Genomic DNA, 22,259 nt, shown 5'->3' with positions numbered 1-22,259 from the left:
CTATTGATTGACACATGTCGCTCGACTAGGACTGATGAAGTAGACAGGCCATTGACAGCCGTCCATCACACTAAAGCATTGAGGAGAGGGCAGAGGAAGAAGCGATAAACTAGTAAGAAGCACCCCTTTTAAGTGAGATTAGATTCTTTTTGATCATGGTGCTAGTGCATATTTAAACACTCAACATGACTAGGAATCAAGAGAATGCTCTTCACGGCCAAATGGCTCAGGCTGATAGGAAGACATTCCTCTTAATTTAGCAGGGAAATATTTCCCCTCACACCAGCCCACTGCCAACTCTCCCCTCACACCAGCCCCCCGCCAACCCTGCCTGTAGGTGGCCTTCTCTCCCCTCACACCAGCCCACCGCCAACCCTCCCATCACACCAGCCCCCCGCCAACTCTGCCTGTAGGAGGCCTCCTCTCCCCTCACACCAGCCCACCGCCAACCCTCCCATCACACCAGCCCCCCGCCAACCCTGCCTGTAGGTGGCCTCCTCTTCTCTCCCCTCCACCAGTCTCAACACAAGCCCTGTGACCCACTTCACTGCTCCTACTGCTTAACCTAATTATGTTGCCTCTATCCATCTGTCTCTCTGTCTCTCTTTCTTTCTATTAGGGGTGGGAATTGCCAGGGACCTCAAGATATGATATTATCACGATACTTAGGCGGGAATATGATATGTATTATGATTCTCAAGATTCTATATGTATTAATATTCGATACTGCAATTTTATTACGATTCGATGTTACAAACTTATTGGTCAATCCCAGGAAACCAAAATTGATTCCGTGAATGTTCTCAGAACATTTGTTAGGTCGCGGCAAATGTTCTCATAACACAAAAGTTGTCAATTTGTGCTGATGATTATAGAGGGTTGACAATCTGGTTGCAGATCCAAAGATTGTAGGTTCAATCCCACATATTCTGATGATTATAGAGGGTTGACAATCTGGTTGCAGATCCAAAGATTGTAGGTTCAATCCCACATATTCTGATGATTATAGAGGGTTGACAATCTGTTTGCAGATCCAAAGATTGTAGGTTCAATCCCACATATTCTGATGATTATAGAGGGTTAACAATCTGGTTGCAGATCCAAAGATTGTAGGTTCAATCCCACATATTCTGATGATTATAGAGGGTTAACAATCTGGTTGCAGATCCAAAGATTGTAGGTTCAATCCCACATATTCTGATGATTATAGAGGGTTAACAATCTGGTTGCAGATCCAAAAATTGTAGGTTCAATCCCACATATTCTGATGATTATAGAGGGTTAACAATCTGGTTGCAGATCCAAAGATTGTAGGTTCAATCCCACATATTCTGATGATTATAGAGGGTTAACAATCTGGTTGCAGATCCAAAGATTCTAAATTCAATCCCACATATTCTGATGATTATAGAGGGTTAACAATCTGGTTGCAGATCCAAAGATTGTAGGTTCAGTCCCACATATTCTGATGATTATAGAGGGTTAACAATCTGGTTGCAGATCCAAAGATTGTAGGTTCAGTCCCACATATTCTGATGATTATAGAGGGTTAACAATCTGGTTGCAGATCCAAAGATTGTAGGTTCAATCCCACATATTCTGATGATTATAGAGGGTTAACAATCTGGTTGCAGATCCAAAGATTGTAGGTTCAATCCCACATATTCTGATGATTATAGAAGGTTAACAATCTGGTTGCAGATCCAAAGATTGTAGGTTCAATCCCACATATTCTGATGATTATAGAGGGTTAATAATCTGGTTGCAGATCCAAAGATTGTAGGTTCAATCCCACATATTCTGATGATTATAGAGGGTTAATAATCTGGTTGCAGATCCAAAGATTGTAGGTTCAATCCCATATATTCTTTAACCGTGTTCCTTTAAAAAAAATAAAAACGCTGAAATTGAGGCTCAAATACATTCTTCTTAAAGAGAGGATTTCTTTAAATGAAATGCAGAATTAAGACTAACTGTAAAAATATAACAATATAATTCCTACTTTGAGACACTTGACATCGTCCCCCCGTTTGATTTTTAATGATCAGAAAAGCAAAAGTGATCCTAGATCAGCACAGTCTTGGATACCTTGTAAATATGTGCTGCATATAAAGAGGATGGGTGAAGTGACGTTGAATAACTCAGGTTAATTATGTCTAAGAAGGCTAAAAAGGAAGCATGGAATTCCTGAATGCCCATACAGCCATGTGCTATATACTGAAAAAAGTGTCATTCCCTGGTGGCAAAAAGGATGAAAGATCAATCTTAGGAACCAACCATCTCAGGTTCAAACCCCATATGTGCAGATTGTCAACATAGAAAGTGTTAGAAATATGTTTTTATGTTTGAATGCTGTTCAAAAGTCTTATGAATGAAATGAAAGTGCTGTGTGTCTATACCACCTTGTAGTGGGCCTACAATGCAATCCTCAAATGGCAAATGGCCATTGAATCTGTTGAGAAACATTATGGGGATGTATTCCAATCTGCATTAAGTAAATACAAATTTGCACGCTGAGAATGTTGTGGTAATAGTAAGTCAAATTTAAAAATACACTTTTCTAAATGTTCTTGAAATGTTCTGAGGACTTCCAAAACAAGGTAGACATGTGTATTGCATGAAAATCAATGGAATATTATGTTAAACCTAAAACAAATATGCCATGACCGTCATAAAAAAATATATATTTGGAAATTGTGGAACATTATGCAACATTTTGGGAATTTTCTGTGCAACCGTCATGAATATTACAAGAATATTGTTTATGCACATTGTGGGAATGTTCTGTGCAACCTTCGTGAATATCACAAGAATATTCTTGCAACATTAAGGGAATTTCCTGTGCAACCTAACAAACATTGTATGAATGTCATCACAACTGAGCATATTTTATGCTTTGGAAACCTATCTCTTGTAATGTATCCACACTGTTCCCATAACCTAATTTAATGTTCTGGGAACCTTTAAAGAACTGCGTTTCTGTCAACATTCTTGCAACATCAAAGGATTGTTTTTTGCAACCTGATACAAACATTATCTGAACTGGACAGTTTTAGTGTTTTGGGAACCTATCGCTTCTCATATCCCCATGTTTCCACAACCTATAGAAACATTCTGGGAACCATTAAAGAACAGATTAAATGTGTTCAGGTGAATGTTTTTTACACCCTAAAAGAAACATTGTAGAACCATTCGCACAACTGGACAGTTTTTGTGTTTTGGGAACATGTTTTTGGGATGTCCCCACAATGTTCTCACCAGAGTGTTCCCACAACCTAATGAAACATTCTAGGAACCTTTAAAGAACAGACCAAATGTGTTCTGGGAATGTTCTTGCAACATTAGGTGACTGTTTTATAATCACCAGCATGACTGGACAGTTTTTTTGTTATGTGAACATTTGCCGGTACCTACCGAATGTTCTGGGAACTTTCACAGAACCAATTTTGGTTTGCTGGGAAAACACTACTGGTACATTGAGTTATTACATTACGTGGAACCTCAATGAGAACCTTTGAGGAATGTTCTGTGGTGGTTGTTTTATTTTAGTGAATGCTAGAACGTTCCAAGAATAAAAATGTATTTTGTTATCAAAACTAATGTTAGATAAAACCCTAACTAGAACTTGATGGGAATCTTAGCTAATGTTCTGGGAATGTTCCCGGTTTGCTGGACTATGTCGGCTGCAGAGGGACAATAGAGGGCCATGAGAAAATGAACTGTCTAACTATTTAATAGAAGATGGAGAAAAAGCTATGAAGGAAAATACTGTTGTTTTGGTGTAGGTACAGCTGACTAGCGCAACATTTTGATTTTGATATTGTAAACAATTGTATCCTGATATTTAACTGTATCCATTTTCCCCCTGATCACTTCAATCAGTCAGTCAGTCAGTCAGTCAGTCAGTCAGTCAGTCAGTCTGTATCAGGGCTGAGGAGTGTGTTTGGTTTAAAACACACACCCCTCAATCAATATGACACACAAAGCAACAGAGAGATGGAAACAACTGTCTTGTGGCTGAAACTGTCTTCATGAAATGTTAATGTGATAAAGCAGCCTCAACATAATCAAGTAAAAGCCGGATGAATCCTCTCATTGCCAGAGAGGCGGAGGAACATTGAGGGCTGGTGGTTCATACTCAGTCATTAATGGGAATTAAACATATAAAGTCTATCCTGCATTTAATTATTCATCTGAGAGAGATGCCAGTGACACAGAAAAGAGGAGAAACATCTTAGAAAAGGATTCTGCCATAGCCAAGCCCATAATGAAGACCGTGTTGTGGGGGTATGACATATAATAACCCCTTTGAGACTTAAATATAAGAGAGGAGTAATCTACTGAGATATAAAGGACTTGCCATTCTTACAAAGGCATCATAGTGGTGTTATCGTCATAGAGACTTATTTTAACGAACAAAGACTCTTTCTTACGCACTGTGGATGACTTGAATTCATATTGTTTTCCAACAGTGGTTCTTTCAGCAGTGTCACTGCGGAGGATTTACCATCGCTGACATGGATACGAAAGAGACGGCTGCTAAATGAAGATATGGGAGCGATGTAGAGCCTGTGAGGGCATTAGCATGTGCAACAGGGGAGGAAGAGTGTCAAGCAGAGAGCCAGAGACCTGACGCAGAGCAGGTCTGACACCTCCAGCCGAGAGAGATGGTCGGGTGATTTCCCTACTGCACGGGGAACAGCAAAAGTTTGAAGGGATTCAATGCACAGCGGAAGCCCACTGCTCAGCTCACTGATGAGTACATGCTTTTTGGAAGACACCCTCACCACCATGAGTCTTTATAAGGAAAAGGAACGAGGTATTCCTGGTAGGAACCATGTGTTTACAAACGGGATTCGGGAAGGAACACTCCGAGGCCTGTCAGTTTGATTAATAGGAACGGCGTCGCTCATGCTGGAAAACACGGAGAGAGAGATTGAAACCTCTCGGCTTGCCAGAATAATAATTCAGGGATAGCATTATAGGGCAGTGCTGGCAGTGGGCCAGCAAGCAGTAATGACCCTGTTCTCAACATGACCCGCTATGGATGTCTACATGGTAGAAGGCTACTAATATGTATCTTAATCGAAACACTGACTAAACGAAAGAGCACCGAACCTGCTGTGTGAAACAGCGTAGATTAGAATGTCATGATGACACGGTAGGCTACAAATCCAAGGGATTCCCAATTATATTCCTTCATGCAAACTCGTTAGTCCCAAATCATCAGAAATCTTACAGGATTTTCTTGCTCTAGCTTTATATAGCCAACGCCACAATACTGTGCTTGGCATTACCCTGCATCAGCCTAAGTCAAGCAAGACCAAGGTGGCAGCACATACAAACCTCCTCAGTATGATCCATTTCATAGAGGACGTACTACAGTAAAGTAGTAGTAGCGTAGGTAGTGGTGCCAGTAGCTAAGGAAGAGGTAGACTCTTTTGTCTATCAGATTTTCTTGGCTCTAAGTTCTCCAGCGACTCCATTCAACTGGGTGTTCTGGAGATGCATCTGAGTGAGCATCAATCACATTGTAAACCCCACAGAGCTCAAATCAATCCACTTACACACCCACATCCATGACCAGCATCTCTCTTCCTCCCTCTCCCTCCCTCTGTGTGGGAATATGCAGTTCCCTATCTGTGTGTGTGTTTGTCTGTATGGTAGGAAGAAACATGGGATGCACAGTGAAAAGGAGAAACACCAACACAGACACAAAAAGGTTCCTAATCATCACATAAAAAATTGAATATTTTATGGAAAAGGAACAAAGGAGAGACAAACGAAAACACACAACAAAATGACACAAAACATTCCAAAATACATATATAGTTTAATTTAAAGAGATTTACAATTACAAAAAAGTAGGACAACAACACATGCAACCATTAATTCAATCTCAACGTTTGCTTGCAAAGTATGGTGCAGTAGCAACTGCAAATAAGTCAATTGTTTTGCCCCACAGTTTTCAAAGTTAGCTAGCTAGCAATTTTATTCTTTGCAGTTAGTAAAAAAAAGGAGCAACTAGGGTTAAGTGCCTTGCACATCAGCAGATTTTTCTTTTTCGGGAATTCAAACTAGTGACTTTTCAGATATTGGCCCCACGCTCTTAACCGCTAGGCTACCTGCCTTTTACATAACATGTGCTCCTACACTGTTTTGCTAGCTACCGTAAGGCTGTTTGGTAAAATACAAGTCCTCAATTTGACGAGGTATCTCCAGTTGTGGTTATGATTCAACGATTGTGATGTAATCAACTTTCCAAGCATATTGGGCTTGGAAATGTACCAGAGTGTGCATTTACATGTACCAGAGTGTGCATTTACATGTACCAGAGTGTGCATTTACATGTACCAGAGTGTGCATTTACATGTACCAGAGTGTGCATTTACATGTACCAGAGTGTGCATTTACATGTACAAGAGTGTGCATTTGCTTACTGTGGCCGACATTCCATGCACATGACATTATACATGTGCTTGTGCACTGAACTGGTAAATCAGCTATTGCAAAGCAAAGATGTGTTTGTTCAGTGCATGTGGGCTAATTGAGGCTGAAGAGACCCAGTGATTGTTATTTCATCCACTTACCATAGAGCGTGTGGCATGCCCTGTGAAATGTCACTCTGTGCCAGGGAAAGTGTTGTGATAATATGTATCGTTGTGTGTGTAGCGGGACTGTCTAATAAACATTGAGGAAGAGCTCTAAAATAAATATAATAAACGTGCAGTTTCTCTCCACAAGAGACCCTGTCCTGAAGAGACCCTGACCTGGAGACCCTGATCTGAAAAGACCCTGATCTGAAGAGACCCTGACCTGAAGAGACCCTGATCTAAAGAGACCCTGACCTGAAGAGACCCTGATCTGAAGAGACCCTTATCTGAAGAGAACCTGACCTGGAGACCCTGATCTGAAGAGACCCTGATCTGAAGAGACCCTGATCTGAAGAGACCCTGACCTGAAGAGACCCTGATCTGAAGAGACGCTGATCTGAAGAGACCCTGACCTGAAGAGACCCTGATCTGAAGAGACCCTGACCTGAAGAGACCCTGTCACCACCTGAGGGGAAGTTCATTCATGTGACTGACAGCCACTGCTGTGTCTTGCACTTAACACAGCTAGTGGGGTATGTTTTGAATGGTTTTGAATGGATGTGACACTTGCAGAGAGAAAAAATAGAAAGGAAAAGTGAGGAAAACAACCTAAAGCCAAACCAGTTGGTCCTGGACTATGTCAGAGTGCCTTTGAATTCCCAGCCCCTTCACAGCCCTGATCACCTAGATACTTGTTGAGATCTGAAAGGTTTGGACATGTGTGTGACAAAAATATGACAAAAAAAGCTTATTAGGGGGCAGGGTGGAGCTCTTACCGTGTCTCATCCTCTCAGATCTCCACAAGTGTCAAGGGAGTAGGAGTTAGGGGTTAAAGGGGTTGTTTTGGACAGTGTAGGGGGTAAAGGGGTTGTTTTGGACAGTGTAGGGGTTAAAGGGGTTGTTTCTGGACAGTGTAGGGGGTAAAGGGGTTGTTTTGGACAGTGTAGGGGTTAAAGGGGTTGTTTCTGGACGGTGTAGGGGGTAAAGGGGTAGTTTCTGGACAGTGTAGGGGTTAAAGGGGTTGTTTCTGGACAGTGTAGGGGGTAAAGGTGTTGTTTTGGACAGTGCAGGGGTTAAAGGGGTTGTTTTGGACTGTGTAGGGGTTAAAGGCGTTGTTTTGGACAGTGTAGGGGTTAAAGTGGTTGTTTCTGGACAGTGTAGGGGTTAAAGGGGTTGTTTTGGACAGTGTAGGGGTTAAAGGGGTTGTTTTGGACAGTGTAGGGGTTAAATGGGTTGTTTTGGACAGTGTAGGGGTTAAAGGGGTTGTTTTGGACAGTGTAGGGGTTAAAGGGGTTGTTTCTGGACAGTGTAGGGGGTAAAGGGGTTGTTTTGGACAGTGTAGGGGTTAAAGGGGTTGTTTCTGGACGGTGTAGGGGTTAAAGGGGTTGTTTCTGGACAGTGTAGGGGTTAAAGGGGTTGTTTCTGGACAGTGTAGGGGGTAAAGGTGTTGTTTTGGACAGTGCAGGGGTTAAAGGGGTTGTTTTGGACTGTGTAGGGGTTAAAGGCGTTGTTTTGGACAGTGTAGGGGTTAAAGTGGTTGTTTCTGGACAGTGTAGGGGTTAAAGGGGTTGTTTCTGGACAGTGTAGGGGTTAAATGGTTTGTTTTGGACAGTGTAGGGGGTAAAGGGGTTGTTTTGGACAGTGTAGGGGTTAAAGGGGTTGTTTCTGGACAGTGTAGGGGGTAAAGGGGTTGTTTTGGACAGTGTAGGGGTTAAAGGGGTTGTTTCTGGACAGTGTAGTGGTTAAAGGGGTTGTTTTGGACAGTGTAGGGGGTAAAGGGTTTTTTTCTGGACAATGTAGGGGTTAAAGGGGTTGTTTCTGGACAGTGTAGGGGGTAAAGGGGTTGTTTCTAGACAGTGTAGGGGTTAAAGGGGTTGTTTTTGGACAGTGTAGGGGGTAAAGGGGTTGTTTCTGGACAGTGTAGGGGGTAAAGGGGTTGTTTCTGGACAGTGTAGGGGGTAAATGGTTTGTTTTGGACAGTGTAGGGGGTAAAGGGGTTGTTTTGGACAGTGTAGGGGTTAAAGGGGTTGTTTCTGGACAGTGTAGGGGTTAAATGGTTTGTTTTGGACAGTGTAGGGGTTAAATGGGTTGTTTCTGGACAGTGTAGGGGTTAAAGGGGTTGTTTCTGGACAGTGTAGTGGTTAAAGGGGTTGTTTTGGACAGTGTAGGGGGTAAAGGGTTTTTTTCTGGACAATGTAGGGGTTAAAGGGGTTGTTTCTGGACAGTGTAGGGGGTAAAGGGGTTGTTTCTAGACAGTGTAGGGGTTAAAGGGGTTGTTTTTGGACAGTGTAGGGGGTAAAGGGGTTGTTTCTGGACAGTGTAGGGGGTAAAGGGGTTGTTTCTGGACAGTGTAGGGGGTAAAGGGGTTGTTTTGGACAGTGTAGGGGTTAAAGGGGTTGTTTCTGGACGGTGTAGGGGGTAAAGGGGTAGTTTCTGGACAGTGTAGGGGTTAAAGGGGTTGTTTCTGGACAGTGTAGGGGGTAAAGGTGTTGTTTTGGACAGTGCAGGGGTTAAAGGGGTTGTTTTGGACTGTGTAGGGGTTAAAGGCGTTGTTTTGGACAGTGTAGGGGTTAAAGTGGTTGTTTCTGGACAGTGTAGGGGTTAAAGGGGTTGTTTCTGGACAGTGTAGGGGTTAAATGGTTTGTTTTGGACAGTGTAGGGGGTAAAGGGGTTGTTTTGGACAGTGTAGGGGTTAAAGGGGTTGTTTCTGGACAGTGTAGGGGTTAAATGGTTTGTTTTGGACAGTGTAGGGGTTAAATGGGTTGTTTCTGGACAGTGTAGGGGTTAAAGGGGTTGTTTCTGGACAGTGTAGTGGTTAAAGGGGTTGTTTTGGACAGTGTAGGGGGTAAAGGGTTTTTTTCTGGACAATGTAGGGGTTAAAGGGGTTGTTTCTGGACAGTGTAGGGGGTAAAGGGGTTGTTTCTAGACAGTGTAGGGGTTAAAGGGGTTGTTTTTGGACAGTGTAGGGGGTAAAGGGGTTGTTTCTGGACAGTGTAGGGGGTAAAGGGGTTGTTTCTGGACAGTGTAGGGGGTAAAGGGGTTGTTTTGGACAGTGTAGGGGTTAAAGGGGTTGTTTCTGGACGGTGTAGGGGGTAAAGGGGTAGTTTCTGGACAGTGTAGGGGTTAAAGGGGTTGTTTCTGGACAGTGTAGGGGGTAAAGGTGTTGTTTTGGACAGTGCAGGGGTTAAAGGGGTTGTTTTGGACTGTGTAGGGGTTAAAGGCGTTGTTTTGGACAGTGTAGGGGTTAAAGTGGTTGTTTCTGGACAGTGTAGGGGTTAAAGGGGTTGTTTTGGACAGTGTAGGGGTTAAAGGGGTTGTTTTGGACAGTGTAGGGGTTAAAGGGGTTGTTTTGGACAGTGTAGGGGTTAAAGGGGTTGTTTTGGACAGTGTAGGGGTTAAAGGGGTTGTTTCTGGACAGTGTAGGGGTAAAGGGGTTGTTTTGGACAGTGTAGGGGTTAAAGGGGTTGTTTCTGGACGGTGTAGGGGGTAAAGGGGTAGTTTCTGGACAGTGTAGGGGTTAAAGGGGTTGTTTCTGGACAGTGTAGGGGGTAAAGGTGTTGTTTTGGACAGTGCAGGGGTTAAAGGGGTTGTTTTGGACTGTGTAGGGGTTAAAGTGGTTGTTTCTGGACAGTGTAGGGGTTAAAGGGGTTGTTTCTGGACAGTGTAGGGGTTAAATGGTTTGTTTTGGACAGTGTAGGGGTAAAGGGGTTGTTTTGGACAGTGTAGGGGTTAAAGGGGTTGTTTCTGGACAGTGTAGGGGTTAAATGGTTTGTTTTGGACAGTGTAGGGGTTAAATGGGTTGTTTCTGGACAGTGTAGGGGTTAAAGGGGTTGTTTCTGGACAGTGTAGTGGTTAAAGGGGTTGTTTTGGACAGTGTAGGGGGTAAAGGGTTTTTTTCTGGACAATGTAGGGGTTAAAGGGGTTGTTTCTGGACAGTGTAGGGGGTAAAGGGGTTGTTTTGGACAGTGTAGGGGTTAAAGGGGTTGTTTCTGGACGGTGTAGGGGGTAAAGGGGTAGTTTCTGGACAGTGTAGGGGTTAAAGGGGTTGTTTCTGGACAGTGTAGGGGGTAAAGGTGTTGTTTTGGACAATGCAGGGGTTAAAGGGGTTGTTTTGGACTGTGTAGGGGTTAAAGGCGTTGTTTTGGACAGTGTAGGGGTTAAAGTGGTTGTTTCTGGACAGTGTAGGGGTTAAAGGGGTTGTTTCTGGACAGTGTAGGGGTTAAATGGTTTGTTTTGGACAGTGTAGGGGGTAAAGGGGTTGTTTTGGACAGTGTAGGGGTTAAAGGGGTTGTTTCTGGACAGTGTAGGGGTTAAATGGTTTGTTTTGGACAGTGTAGGGGTTAAATGGGTTGTTTCTGGACAGTGTAGGGGTTAAAGGGGTTGTTTCTGGACAGTGTAGTGGTTAAAGGGGTTGTTTTGGACAGTGTAGGGGGTAAAGGGTTTTTTTCTGGACAATGTAGGGGTTAAAGGGGTTGTTTCTGGACAGTGTAGGGGGTAAAGGGGTTGTTTCTAGACAGTGTAGGGGTTAAAGGGGTTGTTTTTGGACAGTGTAGGGGGTAAAGGGGTTGTTTCTGGACAGTGTAGGGGGTAAAGGGGTTGTTTCTGGACAGTGTAGGGGGTAAAGGGGTTGTTTTGGACAGTGTAGGGGTTAAAGGGGTTGTTTCTGGACGGTGTAGGGGGTAAAGGGGTAGTTTCTGGACAGTGTAGGGGTTAAAGGGGTTGTTTCTGGACAGTGTAGGGGGTAAAGGTGTTGTTTTGGACAGTGCAGGGGTTAAAGGGGTTGTTTTGGACTGTGTAGGGGTTAAAGGCGTTGTTTTGGACAGTGTAGGGGTTAAAGTGGTTGTTTCTGGACAGTGTAGGGGTTAAAGGGGTTGTTTTGGACAGTGTAGGGGTTAAAGGGGTTGTTTTGGACAGTGTAGGGGTTAAAGGGGTTGTTTTGGACAGTGTAGGGGTTAAAGGGGTTGTTTTGGACAGTGTAGGGGTTAAAGGGGTTGTTTCTGGACAGTGTAGGGGTAAAGGGGTTGTTTTGGACAGTGTAGGGGTTAAAGGGGTTGTTTCTGGACGGTGTAGGGGGTAAAGGGGTAGTTTCTGGACAGTGTAGGGGTTAAAGGGGTTGTTTCTGGACAGTGTAGGGGGTAAAGGTGTTGTTTTGGACAGTGCAGGGGTTAAAGGGGTTGTTTTGGACTGTGTAGGGGTTAAAGTGGTTGTTTCTGGACAGTGTAGGGGTTAAAGGGGTTGTTTCTGGACAGTGTAGGGGTTAAATGGTTTGTTTTGGACAGTGTAGGGGGTAAAGGGGTTGTTTTGGACAGTGTAGGGGTTAAAGGGGTTGTTTCTGGACAGTGTAGGGGTTAAATGGTTTGTTTTGGACAGTGTAGGGGTTAAATGGGTTGTTTCTGGACAGTGTAGGGGTTAAAGGGGTTGTTTCTGGACAGTGTAGTGGTTAAAGGGGTTGTTTTGGACAGTGTAGGGGGTAAAGGGTTTTTTTCTGGACAATGTAGGGGTTAAAGGGGTTGTTTCTGGACAGTGTAGGGGGTAAAGGGGTTGTTTCTAGACAGTGTAGGGGTTAAAGGGGTTGTTTTTGGACAGTGTAGGGGGTAAAGGGGTTGTTTTGGACAGTGTAGGGGGTAAAGGGGTTGTTTCTGGACAGTGTAGGGGTTAAAGGGGTTGTTTCTGGACAGTGTAGGGGGTAAAGGGGTTGTTTCTGGACAGTGTAGGGGGTAGGAACTAAAGTGGTTGTTTTGGACAGTGTAGGGGGTAAAGGGGCTGTTTCTGGACAGTGTAGGGGGTAAAGGGGTTGTTTCTGGACAGTGTAGGGGGTAGGGGGTAGGAACTAAAGTGGTTGTTTTGGACAGTGTAGGGGGTAGGGTGTAGGGAGTAAAGGGCTTGTTTCTGGACAGTGTAGGGGGTAGTGTGTAGGGAGTAAAGGGGTTGTTTCTGGACAGTGTAGGGGGCAGGATGTAGGGGTAGGAGGGTTGTTTCTGGACAGTGTAGGGGGTAGGGGGTTGTTTCTGGACAGTGTAGGGGGTAGGGGGTTGTTTCTGGACAGTGTAGGGGGTAGGGTATAAGGGGTAGGAGCTAAATGGGTTTTCCTTCTGCTTACTTCTAATACTTCTAAATCTCAATTTTTTTCTCCTTAATAATCCCCATCACACTGGTGCTTGAGACTTTGCACAGGTGCGGGGGGGGTGGGGGGGGGGGTATGTTTCCATGGTGACCCGTGAGCAAGTGTGAACACTCACCAACTCCTTCTTCTTCATGCATTCCATGAGGATGATGAAGAGGTGTTGGGCTTGGGTGCGGCTGTACGTGAATGTCTTCTGTATGGTCACCAGCAACTGGTCCCTCAGAGTCTCATTTATGATCCTGATGAGAAGGAGGGATAGGGAGAAGGATAAGTGTAAAAGAGACCTGGAGCCAAAACTTAAATTCAGGTTTTAAAATTGAAGTATTAAGCATTAGGACTGCATTTGGGAAACACTAAAAATGCATCTTACTATACAGATATTTGGAACGGTTTCTGCATCCCCGGCAATACAGTAGCAAACCTGTGTATCTGATATGTGACACGTACCCTCCCTCCTCGGAGTACTTGTGTCCAAATGCCAGGATGTCTGAGGCACGCCCGCTCCCGTCACACACCACCACGGGGACAGGCGGAGTGTCCCTCAGGTACTCCAACACGATGGAGATCACATTAGGACCACCCTCCACTATCAGAGCCACCACCGGCACTCCCTGACCAATACCTACAGAGAGAGGGGAGAGGAAAGGCGGAGGACAGGGGTAGGTAGAGAGAGAGCGAGAGAGAGCGAGAGAGAGCGAGAGAGAGCAAGAGAGAGAGAGAGAGAGAGAGAGAGAGAGAGACAGAGAGAGAGAGAGAGAGAAAGGGGAGGAAGGGGAGAAGAGAGAGGTGTGACTGACAACATTTCAACGGGGTCCATGTTACGTGCTGTTCCCCGATTCAACAAGTGCCCCTACATCTCACCTCTCAATTAAAATAGAACTGCTACCAACAGACAAATCTGGGACACACGTGTTAAAAATAGTCGGCAGTCGGCAGCACACTGGTGTGTCTTGATTCTAAAAGAGTTTCCTATTTCGCTGTGTTTTTCTGAGAAGTTAACCAAAGCACAGATCCACACTGAGCCGCATAGAAGCCCTGGAGCGAGCACCCTCCTGCTGCACAGAGGGACAGCCTCATGCTGGCTAATCAGAAGCTATTAACAGTCATTAGAGGTAATTAACAGGTGGGTTCTGGTGCTCACACACAGGCCTGCCTGGGATAATGGACCTGGAAAGAGAAAGGATGCAGCCCTACAGTACCAAACCCCCACAAGGACGCCCAGTTCCTTTGTCACTGCTTCTCTCTTTCTGTCTCTGTCTCCCACTCTCTTTCTCTCGCTCCAACCCACTCTCCGTCACTGTCTCTCCCTCTCTCCCACTCCCACCCACTCTTACTCTCTCTATTCTCTCTCTCTCTCTCTCTCCCTTTCTCTCTCACTTGCTCTGTCACTCTCTCTCTCTCTCTCTCTCTCTCTCTCTCTCTCTTTCTCCCTCTCTCTCTTTCTCCCTCTCTATCTCTCATTTGGCTGCCACCCATCAGTGTTTTGACTCAAATTTAAAAGCTGTGTCCTGCCAGATCCTCCCTCCCATCCTAGCCTTCATAATTTCACTGGGGATAGGTGGGCCAAAGACTCAGGGCCCGCTCACACACGTGCCATCATTGTGTCTCGCTTGCTACAGGCACAGTTACATAAAGAAGGACCTATTTTAGGGCCTTGTCTACTTCAAAGCCCAGAACACCAGCACACTGTCAGACAGAGGAGAATAAGAACAGAGGAGTGATAGTCTTCTCTTTTCATATCGGTTTTACTTGACTTCTTCTGTTAGTCTTCACCTCTGCATGTGTCACAATAATGTCTGCTTTTCTTTGGCGGTCATCTCCAGAACCTGAAGGTATTACGCTCCAATTGAAAGACGCCAGCGTGCAGATGAGGAAGGGAAAGCACAGCTGTGTGGTTGCTAATTGGCTAGACAGAGAGAAAGAGAGCGCATGGTAGTGGTGAGTGCGGGTCAGCTGTTTGTTCACCCGCACCCGTCTTCAATTGCTAATAACCCATCCGCAACCACCCCAATATACTTGATAAAGTTAAACTCTGAGGCCAGCACACGACCCTAACCCGCTAATATAGAAGATGTGCTACAGTCAAGAGATTTAGAAATGCTTCTGCTTATAATTTCCGACCTTTTGGTTGGCTATTTGTAAGTCAACTTGTCTATAATTAGATACACGCAACTTCTCTTCTGTTACTATATGTGGCCCTAGAAGACTAAATAAACCTTTCCTCACCAGAATAATGTCATAAAACAATATAATTATTTATTTATTTAGGGAAAACCCAATTAGACCAGGATCTCATTCCCAAGGCCGCCCTGATCACAGCAATACAACAACCAATAGTTTCATGCCCTGATCTGTTTCACCTGTCCTTTTGATTGTCTCCACCCCCTCCAGGTGTCGCTTATTTTCACCAGTGTATTTATCCCTGTGTTTCCTGTCTCTCTGTGCCAGTTCGTCTTGAATGTTCAAGTCAACCAGCGTGTTTTCCCTGTGCTCCTGCTTTTCTATTCTCTTTTACTAGTCCTCCCGGTTTTGACCTTTGCCTGTTTTTCTGGACTCCATTCCCGCCTGCCTGACCATTCTGCCTTCCCTGACCTCGAGCCTGCCTGACCATTCTGCCTTCCCTGACCTCGAGCGTGCCTGACCATTCTGCCTGCCCTGACCTCGAGCCTGCCTGACCATTCTGCCTTCCCTGACCTCGAGCCTGCCTGACCATTCTGCCTGCCCTGACCTCGAGCCTGCCTGACCATTCTGCCTGCCCTGACCTCGAGCCTGCCTGACCATTCTGCCTGCCCTGACCTCGAGCCTGCCTGACCATTCCGCCTGCCCTGACCTCGAGCCTGCCTGCCATTCTGGAACTCTGAACTGGTTTTGACCTTTTGCCTGTCCACGACCATTCTCTTGCCTACACCTTTTGGATTGTTAATAAACATCTTGGCCTCTAACCATCTGCCTCCTGTGTCTGCATCTGGGTCTCACCTTGTGCCCTTCTAATAGAATGTAAAATAAAACAGAAATCAATAGAAAACAACATTTAACAAAAACAGGTACATTCCTCTGCTACTAGGTCCTCAATCAAAACTCTAAACTGCCCGAGCGGCACCAGAACATCTAATTGTAATGAGTTCTATAAATTGTCCCAGCAGTGAGGCGCATTAAAACTAAAAGCAGATTTACCTAATTCGGTAGAGACCTAAGGAACCTCAAGAGTTAACCAACTCTGTGAATGGGTTTGGTAAATCATGTTTTTATCCTTCAACAACGAAGTTAAGTCAGAAGCTTGTATAGTAGAGCTTTGTAAACAAAAAGGGAATAATGAAGTGATCTCCGGGAATTCAATGAGGACCAGCCAACCTTTTGAGACAGGATGCAGTGATGAGTATTAAAACTGTCACGTGATAAAGCGAAGGGCACTATGGTAGACAGCATCCAAAGGTTCAAGAGCAGTGGCTGCTGCATTCTGGTAAATTGTTTCACCATAGTCAAGTACTAGCAGAAAAGTTGACTGTACAATCTGCTTCCTGCTGTTTAGGGAGAAGCAAGATCTATTTTTTTTTTTTAAATGAGCCCATTTTAAATCTTAATATAGCTTTTAACTAGCTCATCAGTATGTTTTTGTTTATGCTAAATCTTTGTCAATCCCAAAGCCCACATATTTCTCGGCGGGAACCCGATCGATGGGACAACCATTGAATTAATACATATGTAGTCCACCTGATTTTATTTTATTTTATTTTTGCGAGAATTTGAGAACAACATATTTCGTTTTTCCCACATTAAGTGCAAGTTATAAAATTGAATGCTTCAATCTAGTTGACATCGGGAAAGTTTTCTGTCATCTCTACTTCTTTTGTGGAGAAAAGATGTTAGGGACCGGGGAGAAAATGCAATAACTCTAAAGATAACAGGAAAGATTTTCTGTGCAAAATGTCCAAATGACATCAGTTTGACCAGTTGTAAGGAAATAGAAAGCATTGAGAAAATGACCCGAAATGTTTCGGATAAGATTTCAGCTCGGCTTGGATGCATAATTTATATGGTTGAAATAATATCAGCTTTCATGATATTGATAAACATAGCCCCTCTACATATGGTATCTAACTGCGCATTCGCATTCCCTCAAGATGCTGAAAGAAATAACTAATATTTCTCCGCTTCTGTTCCTGAGTCAAAATGTACAGTAGCCTACAATTTGTTGTATCATTTACCAGCAAGAAATGCAAAATTCTGCAGGAGTAAAAATTGAAGGTGCAATATGCAGAAATTGCTATGCCATTTCTTAGTTGCTAACATTCTAATAGTTTGCATAATTTCTGTTTATGTAGAGAATCATTGTACCATCTGAACCGATGTGAAATATATTTTCAATAACCCAAAATATTGTGATTTCAGCTGTTTGATGCTGGTGTACAACACCAAAAGTCAAAGATGCAAAAGTGAAACGTATGAACGGGAAGCACAGAAATAGCCACATAGAACAGATCTACCACATCTTAGACTTGCTTTCAATGAGAATGACAGATCTATAACTCCCATTTCTATGTGAATTTTGTCAGTAGCCCAAAAAGTAAAATATTGCAACTTTAAGGCTATGTGAGAGGTTATAACCCATCTGAACAATAGGCTACAGTTCCCTTAACGTGCCATAGGCCTATTTGAAATTCCCGTCTTGAGACTGTCAAATGTGTATAGCGCCTCACAATCATCACACATAACATAGTCGGCACTGCTATCATCCTCTTTTACCACTTCACCAAACAGGACTTTTCTGGACCTCCCTTCTCTTTATTTTCAACTCTCCATTTCACAGCTTTTCTCTTTTTGAATTAAACCCTGACATTGTCCTTTCTGCCACAGTGGATCGATGATAACTTTATCTGCCTGATCCCAGCATTTGGTGATTGGTGTGTAGGCTATTTGGCACACATAGATTTAGGCCCTGAATCTTAGGCTTACGCACCAATGCCAAGTAACCTAAAATAATGAAAGATAAACCTATGTAGCCTATAGTTATAAATTGCACAAGAATTATACATTTATGGATTTTTTAAAGGTATTGTTTTCTCTTTATTCAACACACCCACCCACCAGCCACACAATATTTTGTGACCCTAACCTAACCCAACTGCGGATATAGCTGCGGGGACTGAGGGATATGAGTCAACCCGCCCATCACTAGAGCGTGGTACCTGCCTATGCCACATTACACAACACAATCAAAGAGCAGGAGTAGACTGCACTCACAGTACGTGTGGTCCTAAAGCCAGTTCATATGTCTGAGGTATAGAGCAAGATTTGTGTAACTGACAATGCTGACAGTTCTACAAGTTGCTTTAGATAAAAGTGGTCTGCTAAATGACCGTGTTATATTGTTATTATATGAATATCTACGGTCTCTCAGGTAGAGTGGGGACCTCAGACTGAGCATTCATTCTTAAATCACGTCACATTGGAAACAGATAAAAAAAAGTTAGCTTTGTGCTCTTTGCTGTGTAGGTTTGAAAATATTTGAAAATAGCCTTACAAAATGGACCAAATGCTAAATAATTTCAAAAAATAACAAATCTGCCATAGCTGTATGGGGAGATGGAATCCATTTTTTGGACGAGATTACTCTCGAGTCTATGGAGTGGAACGTTGTGCTTTGCAAGACGCGTCATTGTCAGCACACACTGTATTTCACTACCCCCTCTGATCAAGTTTCCACAACAGCTCACAGTCATGTTGATGAAATAACACCAGGGCATTTAGAACCAGACATTGAATAGATTCCATTACAAATGCCAGTACCCCATCAATAATGGATAATAAATCACATATTCACTACCATCCGGTTTATATAAGAGAAAACCTTTGGGGTTTTCCGTATCAGATTAGTGGAGGCTTTACTAGTGATAGGTCAGAGTAGCTCGTAACTGGAGCAGATCGATCCCTTCCTCTCTTTGAACACTCTCCACACACCCACCTCTATGTATCTACTGTCTTCCCTCTCTCTCTCTGACGTCTATGGCCCCTGCTCACAGCTCTTGAGAGAGAGAGAGAGAGAGAGTGAAAGAGAAAGAGAAAGAGAGAGAGACAGCCCGGAAGAGGGGAGGAGGAGAGGAAAAGTGTGAGCCTCACCAGCCCCCAATATCTATCTTTAGTCAGGGAGAGAGGGGGGAGGGTTGTGAGGGGGACACATGTAACATGATTAAACGGACCTCATTATGGAGCCGTTGACTCACCCAGAGAAACATTAGCAAGGCTGGAGGAGGTTTCTCTATGTGGGTCGTTTTCACACATCTAGGCCTTCCCTCGGCATCCACACTGCACTCGCTAGCACCTATTTCCCCAGAGTGGACTGGCAAATTGGAGCTGTGAAAGTATTAAGACATGAAAGGTAGAGAAGAGAAGGTCAGAGGCAGATGTAAAGGGCCAATTCTACAACGCCACCGCTCCATTTCGATTAGTTATGTCTCTGTCACACTTTGACTTTCCTTGTTCTTCTGTTCTCTTCTGAATATAATCCATTCGTTTCTATTTTTGCGTTGGGTAGGCGCTGCAGTTGAGATAAGATAATTAGTTGGGTTGGGGGACACTTTCTTTTCAGAGGAATAGGGATAAGATGGGTGAGAGTGTCAAATGGCTATAGAATTAATTTGAACCCAAGCCAACACAGGTATGGCTGTTAGTGGAGGTGGTGGCACTAACCGCTAGAACACCAGATTGTGGGACATTGTCTACTGGAAAATGACACCCATTATAAATATTGGGGAAGCAACTCTGAAAATATAGTTTACAAGCTACCAATTACTTCACTAAAGCTACCCTTAAGAAAAATATAGTTTACTGTACTTAACTAAAAACTACTTTGTGAACGATTATCATATGTGAATCTGAAATGTCATAGACTACAAATTGCTAAATGTATTTAGGCTATTAAACACAAAAACTATGTTTCAAGTAATAATTAGGCAGGTCTGATGCCAATTATTGCTTACTTCACCCATGTTTTATTTTAGCAAAAAAGTTATAATAGTTAGCCACACAACAACTGTACATATTAAAAAAGTAATTAAGTACTAAAAATACTTCCCATATTAGAATTTATTTCAACTACCACCAAGATAAAGCAAAATGCAGTTAAATTACTAGTTGACCTACATGTAGTTCACTACTCCCCAATACATGGTACACAGCAGCTTCCCTACTGATTTACCTGGCTGTCTCAGAGTTGACAGTATCTCTCTCTCTCTCTCTCTCGCTCTCTCTCTCTCTCAAGCGCGGCAATTCCACCATGACAGGCGACAGACTGAGTTTATCAGGAAGTGTATAGGAAATGTTATACCCACTATGACTATTAACACCTACCCTAACCAGAAACCATGGTTCACTCACCTCTCCCTAACCCTGTGCTATCAAACTCAATTACCTGCCAGGCCAGTACGCATGATTTTGTTCCAGCACATGAAACGAATCAAGGAAGTTGTCTATTAAAGATCATGATTGGTTAATTAGTTATATGGGTTGTGTTAGTGCTGGGTTGAATATCCAGTCCCTTCAGTAACTGAGTTTGAGTCCACTGTTCTAACCACTCCAATCATCACTTCCTCTACTGTCTCTCCCTTTTAATAATTAATCAGTCCTGTGCAGTGTTTTCTCTGGAAAAAAATGTGTAGCAGTGGGGGGAAAAGGTCGTGGAGGGGGCTGAATGGGGGGTCCCTCCTAGACTTCTTATGTAGAAGGACTGTGTAAGGTCCATAGCCTATGCATGGTCCATATTATCAGATATGCTATTAGCAATAAACATTGGCACCTGTAGCCCAACTGATGCAGCAAAGTGCAAATAAAATAGGCTGAAGCATGGAGTTGCTTATCTACATTTACCCTATTGGGCTAATCATTATCCAGAGACCAAACAGATCTCAAATGTGATCTTTTGACTAGTTACAACCAGGAATACAACTTCCCCGAATTGGATCCTTTGTTTGTACTCCCTTGGGGAATTGAACTGATTCCAGAGGCTGACCCAAAACATCGCCGGCGGGGAAAAGGTACTCGGAGTGGACTTCTAGTCCGACTCAGGAGACCTGCACACCGCCCACCGCTTCCGAGTATATTACTCGCTGGTGTTCCGTCTCTGGATAAAAGCTGAGGGCGAGTTACCCCGACCTAGAATACCTCACAATCAAGTGCCGACTGTATTACCTCCCAAGATAATTTTCTTCGGTTATAGTCACAGCCGTGTATATTCCCCCAAGCCGATACCATGACGGCTCTCAAAGAACTTCACTGAAGTATATGCAAACTGGGGATTTTAACAAAGCAAATGAGGAAAACATTATTAAAGTTCTATCCAAATACTGACTCGTGCTGCTAAAACACTCGACCACTGCTACTCCAACTTCCGGGATGCCTACAAGGCCCTCCTCGGCCCACCCTCCCTCACGACTCCATTTCGCTCCTCCCTTCCTATGGGCAGAAAGGCAAACAGAAAGTACCCGTGCTAAGGACTATTCAATACTGGTCTAACCAATGGGAATCCACGCTTCAAGATTGTTTTGATAAGGGTAGCCTCCGAGAATAACATTGACGAAAATACGGATACGGTGACTGAGTTTATCAGGAAGTGTATAGGAAATGTTATACCCACTATGACTATTAAAACCTACCCTAACCAGAAACCGTGGATAGATAGCAGCATTCAAGGCAAAACTGAAAGCACGAAACACCGCATTTAACCATGGGAATATGGCAGTGTAGTTATTCTCTCCGTAAGGCAATCAAACAGGCAAAATATCAGTATAGAGACAAAGTGGAGTCGCAATTCAATGGCTCAGACACAAGACGTATGTGGCAGGGTCAACAGACATCACGGACTACAAAAGGAAAACCAGCCACATCGCGGACACTGACGTCTTGCTTCCAGACGAGCTAAACACCTTATTGGCCTGCTTTGAGGACAACACAGTGCCACGAATGCGGCACGTTACCAAGAACTGTGGGCTCTCCTTCTCGACGTGAGTAAAACATTTAAACGTGTTAACCCACGCAAGGCTTCTGGCACAGACGACATCCCTAGCCACGTCCTCAGAGCATGCGCAGACCAGCTGGCTGGTTTGTTTACTAACATATTCAATCTCTCCCTATTCAAGTCTGCTGTCCCCACATGCTTCAAGATGACCACCATTGTTCCTGTACCCAAGAAAGCAAAGGTAACTGAACTAGTTTTGCGCGAATGCTGTGGGTACAACATCACTGATGAACTTGCTAATAAACTCGCTCACCGAATCAGCGTATTCAGCAATGTTATTGTCCAACGCTATGCGGAACATATCCCAGTCCACGTGATCGTAGCAATCTTGAAGGTTGGAATCCGATTGGTCGGACCAGCTTTGAACAGACCTGAGCACGGGGGCTTCCTGTTTTAGTGTCTGTCTATAGGCTGGGTGCAACATAATGGAGTCATGGTCAGATTTTCTGAAAGGAGGGCGGGGGAGGGCTTTATATGCTTCGCGGAGGTTAGAATAACAATGATCCAGGGTTTTGCCAGCCCGGGTCGCGCA

At 43.9% G+C, this 22,259-nt stretch overlaps 1 protein-coding gene across 6 annotated transcripts in view; it reads right to left on the bottom strand.

Moving 5' to 3' along the window:
- LOC110525413 (transient receptor potential cation channel subfamily M member 3) overlaps window positions 1-22,259 on the bottom strand; it is a 156,362-nt gene that overhangs the window by 52,274 nt on the left and 81,829 nt on the right. For all 6 annotated transcript variants that reach the window (XM_036979558.1, XM_036979553.1, XM_036979555.1 and 3 more), the window contains exons 7-8: window positions 13,165-13,339; window positions 12,833-12,956 (exon numbers count right to left, since the gene is read on the bottom strand). In XM_036979558.1, coding sequence (XP_036835453.1) covers window positions 12,833-12,956; window positions 13,165-13,339 — 299 coding nt within the window. The remainder of the gene's footprint in view (window positions 1-12,832; window positions 12,957-13,164; window positions 13,340-22,259) is intronic.

This window comes from Oncorhynchus mykiss, chromosome 6 (assembly GCF_013265735.2).
Source record: "Oncorhynchus mykiss isolate Arlee chromosome 6, USDA_OmykA_1.1, whole genome shotgun sequence".
Classification (NCBI taxonomy): domain Eukaryota; kingdom Metazoa; phylum Chordata; class Actinopteri; order Salmoniformes; family Salmonidae; genus Oncorhynchus; species Oncorhynchus mykiss.
The sequence above is the reverse complement of the archived record's forward strand: the minus strand, read 5'-3'. Positions and strand labels throughout refer to the sequence as shown.